Source organism: Megascapheus bottae, chromosome 1 (assembly GCF_031878675.1).
Source record: "Megascapheus bottae isolate mThoBot1 chromosome 1, mThoBot2.hap1, whole genome shotgun sequence".
In the NCBI taxonomy this organism is placed as follows: Eukaryota; Metazoa; Chordata; class Mammalia; order Rodentia; family Geomyidae; genus Megascapheus; species Megascapheus bottae.
In genome coordinates, this window is record NC_143509.1 from 1,852,501 (window position 1) to 1,864,877 (window position 12,377).

At 49.0% G+C, this 12,377-nt stretch overlaps 2 protein-coding genes across 2 annotated transcripts; both read left to right on the forward strand.

The window, feature by feature from the left end:
* Nucleotides 1-2,659: 2,659 nt before the first annotated feature.
* Nucleotides 2,660-9,145, forward strand: LOC150067886 (olfactory receptor 1571-like). The gene is made up of 3 exons (XM_090340855.1): nucleotides 2,660-3,509; nucleotides 5,445-5,616; nucleotides 9,025-9,145. Exons 1-3 carry the CDS (start codon nucleotides 2,660-2,662, stop codon nucleotides 9,143-9,145), a joined length of 1,143 nt encoding a protein of 380 aa, XP_090196981.1.
* Nucleotides 9,146-10,636: 1,491 nt separating this feature from the next.
* LOC150067887 (olfactory receptor 7G2-like) lies at nucleotides 10,637-11,575 on the forward strand. Its single transcript, XM_090341779.1, has one exon. The coding sequence runs from the start codon at nucleotides 10,637-10,639 to the stop codon at nucleotides 11,573-11,575; it is 939 nt and encodes a 312-aa protein (XP_090197905.1).
* Nucleotides 11,576-12,377: the final 802 nt, after the last annotated feature.

A 12,377-nucleotide genomic window follows, 5' to 3' on the forward strand; every position in this document is an offset into this window, starting at 1 on the left:
GCTTGTTTTTTTTTTTCTTGGTTGTTGTTTTCCTTTTCTTCTACTCTTTTTTGTTCATTTATCTGTCCTTAGGGATTAAGGGGGCACAGAAATGGAAGGATAAAGGGTAAACAGTGCCATAGTGTCCTCACAGGGCAATTAGTAGAAAAAAGAACTACACGACTTGTGGGAAAGGACAGGAGGGGAGAACTGGGAAAGAGGGAAGGATGGGGTAACAGTGTCCAAAAAGAAATGTACTCATTACCTGACTTAGGTAACTGTAAACTCTTGTTACCTTTGGAATAACAGCTTTTTACATTAAAAGATTTTATTAACACTGATTTTTTACGTCATATTTCAGATGTCATGTTTAACAAACGAGTATTCAAGAAGGGAATCTCTATATGCAATCACTGACACATAAATTTTAGAACAGAATTAAAATGAAGCTGAGAGTTTGCACGTGATAGAGACACGTCGATCTATATAACATTATGTCTACAGAGCACGTATCTCACCATAGATTTTTATGTCTAGGTAGTTATATTTACATCTCCAAGGTCATGTCAGTGACCTTGGGTACCCGCATATTGAGTCATTGCTCTTGTACTGTTTGGATCTAATATCCATATATCATGACCTTTAAGGAAGAAAGGTCTAGAAGAATAAATAAGTCTGAATTCGCCTCCCTTCGAATCTTGTCTCTTGAGAAAAGCAAATGAGTGTAACTTTAAAAAAAAAAAATTCTGCCCAGACCGGTGCCCCTTGAGGGAAATGGGGTGCTTGGGTTCAGAGTAACGCGGGGAAAAGTAGCTAATGAGCAGGTGGGGAGGGAGAAACACACCCTGGCTTTTTCCCTCAAAGGGGACAGTCGTGGGCTGCAGTGGATATGGCGGCCTCCGGGCAGGTTTCACGCGCGGCTTAGTGGACCCATGGCTTACCTCCTCCTTGCATCCTGTCACAGCCCGAGCTCCAGATTCTCTCTGCCCTCTAGAGACGACTCGGCTGTCCACGTCCAGGTGCTGTCCCCACAAGCGCCACGCAGGTGAGCCTGAGACACAGCTGCGTCTCACTCACCAGGCTCGTTTCTTTTCTGTTTCCTTTTCTCTTTTATTTTATTACAAAGGCGATGAACCGAGGGGTTACAGTGACATGGTGAGTATCACTGCTGAGTTACTTCACCCTCTGTCCCGCCATTTCTGGGCTTCCTTTACCCCTCCCCAAATCAGATAACGTTGCATTCAAGACAAAAGAGTCCAGGAATCAAAAATGAAGACAGAAGGGAACACACCAAAGGCAAATGGAAAGAAGGAAAAGGAAACAAAAACAGCCCGTTGTTTCTATGTGTTGGAGCATCATTTTATTGGGTTCACTTGACAGCTTGTCTCACATTCAGAAGGTGACGTGTCCTTTGAACCCAGAAAAGCACCTGTCTGGATCCACAGGTAGCTGAATGAGATGAACGGAAGTCCACAAAGACTTTCCACTGAAGTTAGAGCCTAGGCAAAAGAGAAAAAGGAAAATTGTGCAATTAGGGGACCAGAAAATTGGGTACAAAATAAGGAGAGAAGTATAGTGAACAAGGAACCTTCTTCCTTCAGATTGTGTGTGTGTGTGGCTGTGTGCGTGTGTGTGTGCACACGTGCACATCTTGGGGCTTGAACTCAGGACCTGGGCTTTTCTTCTCAAGTCTGGTGCTCTACCACTTGTGCCATAGTCCCACTTCCAGATTTTTGCTGGTTCCGTGGAGATAAGAGTCTCACAGACTTTTCTGCCACAGTTGGCTTCAGACTGACCTCTCAGTCTCCTGAGTAACTTGGATTGCAGATGTGAGCCATTGGCATCCGGCTTTCTTTTTATCTCTTTTTTTTTTTTCTTGAATTAACCAGCATCAAAGGTACACTTGAACTCATATGTAACTCTGTACATAGGATGAAATAATGCGTTTCAGTATCATTTCTTCCACAGTGCCTAAAAAATATATCATCTCACCTGGGCACTGGTAGCTACTTTAGGTGCTGAGATCTGAGGATCACAGTGTGAAGCCAGACCAAGCAGGAAACTTGATAAAATTCTTACTTTCAATTAAATAGCATAAAGAAGCTATGGATCAAAAGAGCTGTGGATCAAATAGTAGAACAACAGCTTTTGATCAAAAAAGCCAATGGACAGCGGGCTGGGAGTGTGGCCTAGAGGTAGAGTGCTTGCCTAGCATGCATGAAGCCCTGGGTTCGATTCCTCGGTACCACATACATAGAAAAAAGCTGGAAGTGGTGCTGAGCTCAAGTGGTAGAGCTCTAGCCTTGAGAAAATCCAAGGACAGTGCTCAGGCCCTGAGCTCAAGCCCAGGACTGGCAAAAAAAAAAAAAAGGTAAAAAATAGCACCTAAACCCTACTTCATGCACCAGCATGATTTATACACAAAACCCGAGAGTTCATGTCTTGGCTGTAGCATGAAGGTGGTAGTATCTCAGTTAAGTTTGCATGGTTTTAGTGTATCATCTACTCTTGTTTTCATTCTTTTTTGCTGTTTTACATTTTCATTAGCCTACATTAACTATAGAAGGGGGTCTTCAACCACCTGCAAACAATGAATGGCTCAGGAATTTTAGAATTTCTTCTTCTGGGGATTTCAGAGGACCGCAGCTTGCAGCCCATCCTCTTTGGCCTCTTCCTGTCCATGTACCTGATCACGGTGCTCGGGAATCTGCTCCTCGTCCTGGCCACCGTCTCCGACCCCCGTCTGCACACGCCCATGTACTTCTTCCTGTGCAACCTGTCCTGGGTGGACGTCGGCTTCACCTCCACCACCGTCCCCAACATGCTGCTGAACCTGCACACGCACAGCCGGGCCATCAGCCACGCGGGCTGCCTGGCCCAGATGTTCTTCTTCACGTTATTCATAGGGCTGGACGACTTCCTGCTGACGGCGATGGCCTATGACCGCTTCGTGGCCATCTGTCACCCCCTGCGCTACGCGACCATCATGAGCCCCCGGCTGTGTGTGGAGCTGGTGCTGGGCTCCTGGATCACGAGTGTCCTGAACTCCTTGTTCCAAACCCTCCTGGTCCAGCGTCTGGCCTTCTGCAAGGCTCTGGAAATCCCACACTTTTTCTGTGAGCCTAACCAGTTGGTTCACCTTGCGTGTTCTGACACTTTCCTGAACGACATGGCGCTGTACTGTGTCGCTGGCCTGCTGGGTGGCGGCTCCCTTGCTGCTATTCTCTATTCTTATTATAAAATCGTGGCCTCCATCCGGGCCACGGCCTCCACCCAGGGGAAGCGCAAGGCCTTCTCTACCTGCGCCTCTCACCTGTCCGTGGTCTCCTTGTTTTACTGCACACTCCTGGGTGTGTACCTCAGCTCTGCCGTGACCCAAGACCCACGCGCGACAGCCACAGCCTCCGTGATGTACAGCGTGGTCACCCCCATGCTGAACCCCTTTATCTACAGCCTGAGGAACCAGGACCTCAAGAAGGCCCTGGAGAGGCTGCTTGAGAAAGAAGCTAGACGGGTACTCGGCATCCTGGGTCTGAGAAAAGGCGTCTGAACACCAGGTGAAGAAAACAAGAATCCCTCGTGGATGGATGGATGAAGAACGTGTGTGGATATACCGTGGAATTGTATGCACCATCGGAAAGAATGGCAACGCCCCAGGCCAACAGAAATGGAAAGGCGTGGGGGAGAACATAAACCTCAGTAAGCAAAGTTAGACCCAAAGAAACATAGCTGCCATGGTTTCCCTCATTCGTAATCATTAGATTACAATCTACAAGTGAAGCAAAGGGATAATAAAAGTTAACACGGGTCAACTGGACTGCAAGCATTCCCACAGTGAGGATAAAGGAGGACTACCCACCCGAGAACCTCCCGTGTTCCGTAGCTACATGCATGTGCTCATACAAAATGGTGCTTATGGAAATGAACCCCAAGAACTGGGAACAAGAGGTTTTGTCTTTTATGTTTTGGGGTTCTTTTTTCTGTTCCCCCCCACACACACACTCTTTTGTCACTGTTGGAGATTTCTTTACCTTTGGTCTTGTATGTAAGTTTCTCTGATTTGGGGAGGGCAAGAGGAATCACAGAAACAGTGGGACAAAAGGTGAACTAACTCAGTAGTGAAATTCAACAGACTACTTTGGAAATGAACTATACAACCCAGAATGAGGGATATGGTGGCACCGTTCTAAAAGAAATGTAGAGCCAGGCGTGCTGGGCATAGGGGCTCACGCCTGTTATCTTAGCTACTCAGGAGGCTGAGATCTGAGGATTGTGGTTCAAAGCCAGAATGGGCACTAATGTCCATGAGTCTCTTATTTCCAATTAACCACTAGAAAATCGGAAGTGGCACTGTGGCTCAAGGGTAGGGTGGTAGCCTTGAAGTGAAGAGCTCAGGGACAGCACCCAGGCCCAGAGTCCAAGCCCCAGGACTGCCAAAAACAAAAAAAGGAAAAGAAAGAAAGCAAGAAATGTACTCATTACCCGTCTTATGTAACTGAGACTGAACCTCTGTACATCACCTCTACAACTGAAATTGAAACGGAAAATTACTTCCAAGCAAGAAATTGCTGTGTTCGAATTCCATTTGGGGCCAACAGCGTATGCTGGCGCTGACTGCCCACAGACAGGGGCTGTCAGCCAGGGAGGCAGGGGGACTTAAAAAGCCCTACTGGAACCAAACTCCACCGTGACTGCAACTGCTTCCAGTCCCTGCCTCCAGGAAAGCACAGAGAGGAAACAGTGGGCTTCGGTGGCTGTTTATGCTTGGCCCATACTAAGGCTTGAACTCAAGGCCTCGCCTTTGCTCCTCTTTCTTGCTCACAGCTGGCACACGACCGATTGAGCCATGATTCTCTTACTCAGCTTTTTCTTTCTTGCTAACTGCCTGGGCTGGCCTCCAACCCACAGCCTCCAGGTCTCCGTAATAAAGAGCAATGAAATGGGAGGCCAGGAGTGTGGCCTAGTGGTAGAGTGCTTGCCTAGCATGCATTGAAGCCCTGGGTTCGATTCCTCAGTACCACATACATAGAAAAAAAAAAGCTGGAAGTGGTGCTGAGACTCAAGTGGTAGAGCTCTAGCCTTGAGAAAGTCCAAGGACAGTGCTCAGGCCCTGAGCTCAAGCCCAGGACTGGCAAAAAAAAAAAAACCAAACAAGCAACAACAAAACCCATACAAGGGGCTGGTGGAAAGGCCCACAAGGGACAGCATGTGTCTGGCAGGTGTGGTGCCCTGAGCTCAACACCTAGCTCTACTGAGAAAGAAGGAGGGAGAGAGAGGGAGGGAGGGAGGGAGGGGGAAAGAGAGTGGGGAGAGAGGGGAGAAAGAAAGAAGAGAGAGGGAGAAAGGGAGTGAAGAAAAGGGAGGGAGGAGGGAGGGGAGGCGGGGAGGAGGGAGGGAGGAGGGCTAAGGGCTAAGGGAGGTGGGGCGAGGCCTTGCCCGGCCCCTCCTGCGCCCTGGGGACCTAGAGAGGGTGAAGAGCGCTGCGGGGAGGCGCGGGCTGCGGGTGGACGCGCGCTGGCTGCCCGGAGAGGACGCGGACGCTCTGCGCGCCCGGCCACCGCCCCGGCCACCAACCCGGCCACCAACCCGGCCACCAACCCGGCCAGGGCTGCGGGAAGCGGCGGGGGAGGGAGCGCAGTGAGCTTGCCTTCTCCGTTCTTCTCTGTTTTCCTGTGAGCGCAGTCCTTCTGGCCCCATCCTCTCCACCCCCCGACGCCCCCCAAGACGCCAGGTCCTCTTCCTAGACGGGGGCTGGGGTCTGGGGTCTGGGGAGGGCTCCGTCCCCCACACCAGGTCCTCTTCCTAGACGGGGGCTGGGGTCTGGGGACCAGACACACCTACCCTCAGAGGAAGGGCGCAGGCAGTAAGGGAGAGGAGAAAACAAGACACAACTGCGAACCCGCAAGACCTTGTCCTCGAGCCTGTTGTTTTCTGCTGTGCTACCAGAACTTAAGTTTTTCCTCTTTTACTTTTTATCTTCCCTCCTGCCCCACTCATGGTTTATCCCCTGCTGTGGCTGTATCTGACTCAGGTACTCAGTGGATTGTGTATACATTTACTGGTTTGTCTGACCTGGGGAAGGGGAGGGGAAAAGCAAGATAATGAGAAAAAGGTGGAAGGGAGAGCCAGTGCATGAGTGATGTTCACAAGACAGTATGCTGGACAGGAGCTCTGCCACTCCGGAGCCAGTGGGGGAAGGAAAGTGGGAGAAACTCAGGTGAACGGGCAACAATGTTCAAGATGTGCTCACCACCTTAACAATGTAACTGTTGCCAGATGGTGGCCTGTTTTCCTAGCTGCTCAGGAGGCTGAGATCTGAGGATCGAGGTTCAAAGCCAGCCTGGGCACAAAAGTCCCTGAGACTCTTATCTCCAGTGAACCTCTAGAAAATGGGAAGTGGGGCTTGGCTCAAGGGTAGGGTGGTAGCCTTGATCTGAAGAGCTCAGGGACAGCGCCCAGGCCGAGTTCAAGCCCCATGACCCACCAAAAAAAAAAAAAAAAATATATATATATATATATATATATATAATTCTAACCCCTCTATACATCACCCTGACAATAAAATTTTTAAATAAAAACTTTAAGTGAAGTAGCCAGACCCAAAGGAACATAGGCTCAATGGTTTCTCTCATTTGTAATAATTACTAGACATCTAGGACTCTTCTAGCAGAAGATTACAATAGGGCAAAGCCTAAGTATATAAGGTGATATAAGATGAGGCTAAATGATAGGATCTCTAGGATATGGAAACAAGAGCTTTATCTTGTGTGATTGTTGTTCGTAATGTACTATGTTATTTCTCTTCTCTTTTTTTGCCCTTCTGGTTAAACTCATATTGTTACTGGCTTTGCTACCTGGTATAGTGTATATACATTGATTTGTTGATTTGAAATAGGTAAGAGAAAGGGGGAAAACAAGAGGAAAGGGAGGGGTGGGGAGAGGGAAATGGCGACAAAAACATGAGAAGGGGTATCAATGTGTGAGAAGTAATGCACTACTACCGACAAACATACATTAGCCCAACATAAAAAAAATTTTAAATAAAAACTATAATGCAAATGCAGAACCGAAAAAAATTTAAACTTCGTGTTTCCATTTCTTGGAATTCATTTTGAGAAGCCCCATTTTCTGTGACCATATATATGCACATAGCTATTGAACCCTTGAGAACCTCTGCTAAGAACATAGTCTAGTTATTACAAATGAGGGGAGCCGTGCAGCCTGTGTTTCTTTGGATCTGGTTTACTTCCGTTAATTTAGTTTTTTCCAGGTCTTCCCATTTCCTTATGAAAGGGGGAAGGTCATTCTTTCTGATGGAAGCCTAGAATTTCATTGTGTATGAACACCACATTTTCTTGATCCATTCACCCGCTGACTGAGGGCTGTCTGGGTTGGTTCCCCATCTTGGCCTATCGTAAACAATGCTGAAATGAACATGGCTGGGCTGGTGCATTTAATGCGGCCTTGACTGCGGACATTTGGGTAAATGCTCAGGAGTGGGATTGCTGGCTTGTAGGGGAGCTCTATGTTGAATCTTTTAAGGAGCCTACACACTGTTTTCCAGAGTGGCTGAACGAGTTTACATTCCCGCCTGGGGAGATTTTCTCCTGGAAAGACAGAGAGGAGGGGACAGACCTCAGACAATGAGAATGTCCACCTTGCCCGTCCTGGCACCTGCGTGTATCTCTCTCTTCAAACAAGAGCCTTGTAAGGTTTGGGTCTGGGTGAATATGAGTGTGGTTTGTTTTCTGTGCCAGTACTATGGCTTGGTACTGTCCCTGAATGTATCTATTTAAAGCTAGGCTTTATCTCTTGAACCACCATTCCACTTCCAGGTTTTTGGTCGTTCATTGGAAGTAAGAATCTCGTGCACTTTCCTACCCTGGCTGGCTTTGAACCGTGATCCTCAGATCTCAGAGTAGCGAGGATTACAGGCATGAGCCACCAGCTCCCAGCTCAAAATCTCTTCTTTTAAAGACACCAGACACCTTATTTCAGGGCTCACATTCTAATCTTTTCAGAGAATCATCTCCAAGATAATCAGGCTCTGTGGGGTTGGAGATGAAGATGGGGGCATATGAATTGTGGGAGATGGGTGTAAACCAGCCCCTCACATAGTCCATTCCTCCTCTGACTCCCCTTCTGAGTTCTGGATTTGTGGCTGTACAGAAAGCTTTTGTTCTGTCACTGTCCAAAAGGGAGCGCTGACGACTCTGGGGAAGAAAATGGAGACACAGAAAGCCTCACCCTGAGCTCCCCTGTCCTCATCTTTCCCTGAGTCTACCGCACACCAAGACAGAGACTGCGCATGACCTCACCTCCACTTTCCCTCCCCTCTCCCCCCATCCCGAACAGGACCCCATCCTCAGCCACACAGACAAAAGGCAGTCAGTCCTCCAGTACCAACCACTAGTTAGGGAATAGTAATAAGTTGGGAACATTTTTGTTGCTGTAGTTACTTGGTGGTTGGTTGGTTGGGGTTTTCGGGGGCTATGTGGTTGTGTGTGTGTGTGTGTGTGTGTGTGTGTGGTCTTGAGGGTTTAATTCAGGGCCTCAGCACTGTCCCTGAGCTTTTGTGTTCTACCGCTAGAACCACAGCTCTGCTTCTGGCTTTTTGGAGTTAATTGCAAATAAGAATCTCGTGAACTTTCCTGCCTGGACTGGCTTTGAACCACAGTCCTCATATCTCACTCACCTGAGTAACTAGGATTATAGGACTGAGCTACCAGTACCCAGCAATTCAGACTAAATGAATTAATAAACTACGATTCAAAGCCAGCTGGGGAAGGAAAATCCATGTAACTCTTATCATCAACAAACAATCAATCAATAAATAAAAATCTGAAAGTAGAGCTGTGATTCAAGTGGCAGAGCACTAGCTTTGAACAAAAAAGATACTCAGAGACAGCACCCAGGCCCTGAGTTCAAGCCCCAGGGCCAAACCATGAAAAGTTAAAATGAAATAACTACCTAATCAAATCCATGGTCAAAGAGTCCAATCTGACATCAAATGATCACGGCTGACACATCCTCTCTCTTCCCCAGGAAGGAAGACCGCTCTCCCGGAGACACCCTGCTAAAACGCCCGATTATCTGCGTCTGTGTTAACTTAGAAGCCTCTCCCTTCCGGAAAGCCACACCTCACTTTCCGCCTTGTCTCCATTAGCCATCGTGCGGCGCCCACTGCTTGTACCGAATGCATGTTGCCTCTTTCCTTACAGGGAAAAATTCCCTCTTGATGAGACAGAGAACGTGTCGTCCCCTTGTCCCCAAGTTTCTTCAAATCCATGGCTAAAGACAGCTTGCTTTTGTGTCCGGGGCAAGGCTTGGGAGCTTACGGGAGGCACTGAAGACGAGAGCTTGAACTCGGGGCCTGGGCGCTGGCCCGGGGCTCTTTTACTCAAATCTGGTGCTCTACCACTTTAGCCACAGCTCCATTGCCAGCTTTTTTCACGGATCACTGGAGGTAAGAGGTTCATGAACTTTCCCACTGGGGCTGGCTTTGAACTGCGATCCTCAGGTCTCTGCCTTCTTGAGGAGCTGGGATGACAGGCGTGAGGGCTGGCACACAGCATCTGGGCAGACTTTTCTAATAGTCACTCATATCCCCGCCTACTGCAGTGAACTGAATGGGTAGAGGTGGATTTACCAGGTCAGGACTTTCAGCAAAGTTCAGAAGAGATTTCCCAATGAAAACCTTGGGACCCCATTCAAGAAGAAACTACCATGCTATGTAGGGGAATGTAGGGAGACTCTGTGGAGCAGGGCACGGTGGCCCACGCCTGTCATCCTAGCTACTCAGGGGGCTGAGATCTGAGGATCAAGGTTCAAAGCCAGCCTGGGCACAAGAGTCCCTGAGACTCTTGTTGTACCCGAATTCCTAGGATCCTGAAAGAACCACCAGAGGCCAAGGCCAAAGCAAAGAGGCAAGGATCGTTTATTGCGAGTTCGAACCCGGACCTCCATGCCAGTGTCGCTGAGAGGTCCTGAGCTCAGGGTCACAACACTTTTTATACACTGTTTTTGAGGGAGGCAGGAACTTAGCATCCATCATAACAAATCACTATGCTCCATGGGGAAATCATAAAGCAACATTATAATATGACTGGCGCCCTATAGAGTAGGAAAAGGCTGGGAACGGATTATTGGTTAGGTCAAAGGGTGGACGTACTTCAAACTGTTTGCTGTAGGGGTCTAGGGGAAATCCCATAGTCACAAGCTCGGCTGTTAACTCTTGCATCCAGATCCGGGTGTGTACAACATTCACAGAGGGGTGGAGGGGCGTGTGGTTGCAGAGTGTCTATAGAAAAACTGCTGGTATTTTTCCACGTCCCCCTGGGTCAGTAAGCAAAGGTACAGAAGCAAAACTAGCGGTTAGGTGTGTGATGGTCATAATTTTATTCCCTACGCTTCGCACTCTTATCTCCAATTAACCATCAGAAAATGCAGAAGTGGTGCTGAGCCTCCTGTGGTGGAGCTCTAGCCTTGAGAAAGCCCAAGGACAGTGCTCAGGCCCTGAGTTCAAGCCCCAGGACTGACAAAAAAATGGCACCCCATTGTTCACACCCAGGACCCCATTCTGTGTGACACTGTGAGGACAGCATTCCCTTTGTTCCGTTCACCTCATCTCCCCACCCCCACATCATTTTACAGCAGTATGGAAGCCACAAACCAAACAAGCATTCCCAGATTCCTGCTCCTGGGACTGACAGAGGACCCGGAACTCCAGCCCTTCGTCTTCAGCCTCTTCCTGTCCATCTACCTGATCACGGTGCTCGGAAATCTGCTCATCGTCCTGGCTGTCAGCTCCCACCCCCACCTCCACACCCCCATGTACCTCTTCCTCTCCACCCTCTCCTTCACAGACATCTGCATCAGCACCACCACCGTCCCCAACATGCTGGCGGACGTGGGAGCCGGCAGCCACAGCATCTCCTACCCGGGCTGTCTCTCTCAGCTCTGCTTCGTCTTGGTCTTTGGTGGCCTGGAGAACTGTCTCCTGGCCGTGATGGCCTACGACCGCTATGTGGCCATCTGTCACCCCCTGAGGTACACAGCCATCATGAGTCCTCGCTCCTGCGTCCTCCTGGTTGTGCTGTGTCTAGGTGTCGCCACCAGCAACGCCTTGCTGCACAGTCTCATGGTGCTCCGGCTGGCTTTCTGCACGGATCTGGACATACCCCACTTCTTCTGTGAACTCGTTCAGGTCGTCAGCCTCTCCTGCTCCGACGCCTCCCTCAACATCCTGCTGGTCTACTCGGGGACCAGTCTGTTCGCTGGAGTGCCTCTCCTGGGGATCATCTTCTCCTACTGCCACATTGTCACCTCGGTGCGGAAGATTCCCACCCGAAGGGGAAGGCGCAGAGCTTTCTCCACCTGCGGCTCTCACCTCGCCGTGGTGTCTTTATTCTATGGGACGGGCCTTGGGGTGTACATGAGCTCGGAGGTTTCTGTGTCTCCCACTAAGAATGCGGTGGCTTCGATTTTGTATATCGTGGTCCCACAAATGCTGAACCCCTTTGTGTACAGTCTGAGGAACAGGGAAATGAAAAGAGCTCTCAGGCATCTCATCACTGGGGCGCCATCTTCGCTGTGACTGCATCAATCGCCATGAACTTTGGCTTTTCTGAATCAGAAAAAAAAAAACCACCAGGGAGATGGAATACTGGCTCATGCCTGTAATCCTACATACTCAGAAGGCTAAGATTTGAGGAGGGCAGTTTGAAGCCAGCCCAGACAGAAAGGTCCCTGTAAGACTTCAGTTAACCGTAGAAAAAGGAGGAGGAGAAGGAGGAGGAGGAGGAGGAAGAGGAGGAGGGGGAGGGGGAGGAGGAGGAGGAGAAAGTGACACTATGGCTCAGAGTGGTTGAGGGCTAGGCTTGAGTAAAAAAGAAAGAGCTCAGAGACAGTGCCCAGGCCTTGAATTCAAGCCCCACAGCAGGCTAAGTAAATAAATAGAAGCCAGAAGAAGAAACTAGATTCAGCGGGTTCTTGTGGTTGGGACTTCCTGGCTTGTAACCCACAGGGGGAGGAGACATTTACTGGGATGCAAATGAGCCCCAAACTAGATAAATCACTGAGGTATCCCTACAAAATGGTAGTCTTCGGATATCACGTTTGTCTTTCCCTTACTTGGTTCCATCATATGTAAAATTCACAACATTTGATGTCTCCGTGCCATGGGGATGATTTGGAAATAAACTTACTACTTTTGGTTTTGGTTTTGGTTTTGGTGCTGTTCCTGGGGCTTGAACTCAAGGCCTGGGTGCTGTCTCTGAGCTTTTAGGCTCAAGGCTAGTGCTCTGCCACTTGAGTCGTACCTCCACTTCTGGCTTTTTGGTGGTTCACTACAGATGAGTGAAATGAACTTTTCTGCCCCAGCTGGCTTCGAACCATGA

Excerpts from the sequence above, each read along its gene's own strand:
- LOC150067886 (XM_090340855.1), top strand. The coding sequence starts at position 2,660 with ATGTACCTGATCACGGTGCTCGGGAATCTGCTCCTCGTCCTGGCCACC. Across the intron at positions 3,510-5,444 it reads ACGGGTACTCGGCATCCTGG|AGAGGGTGAAGAGCGCTGCG; the intron begins GTCTGAGAAAAG and ends CTGGGGACCTAG. Across the intron at positions 5,617-9,024 it reads GCGGCGGGGGAGGGAGCGCA|GAAGGAAGACCGCTCTCCCG; the intron begins GTGAGCTTGCCT and ends TCTCTTCCCCAG.
- LOC150067887 (XM_090341779.1), top strand. The coding sequence starts at position 10,637 with ATGGAAGCCACAAACCAAACAAGCATTCCCAGATTCCTGCTCCTGGGA.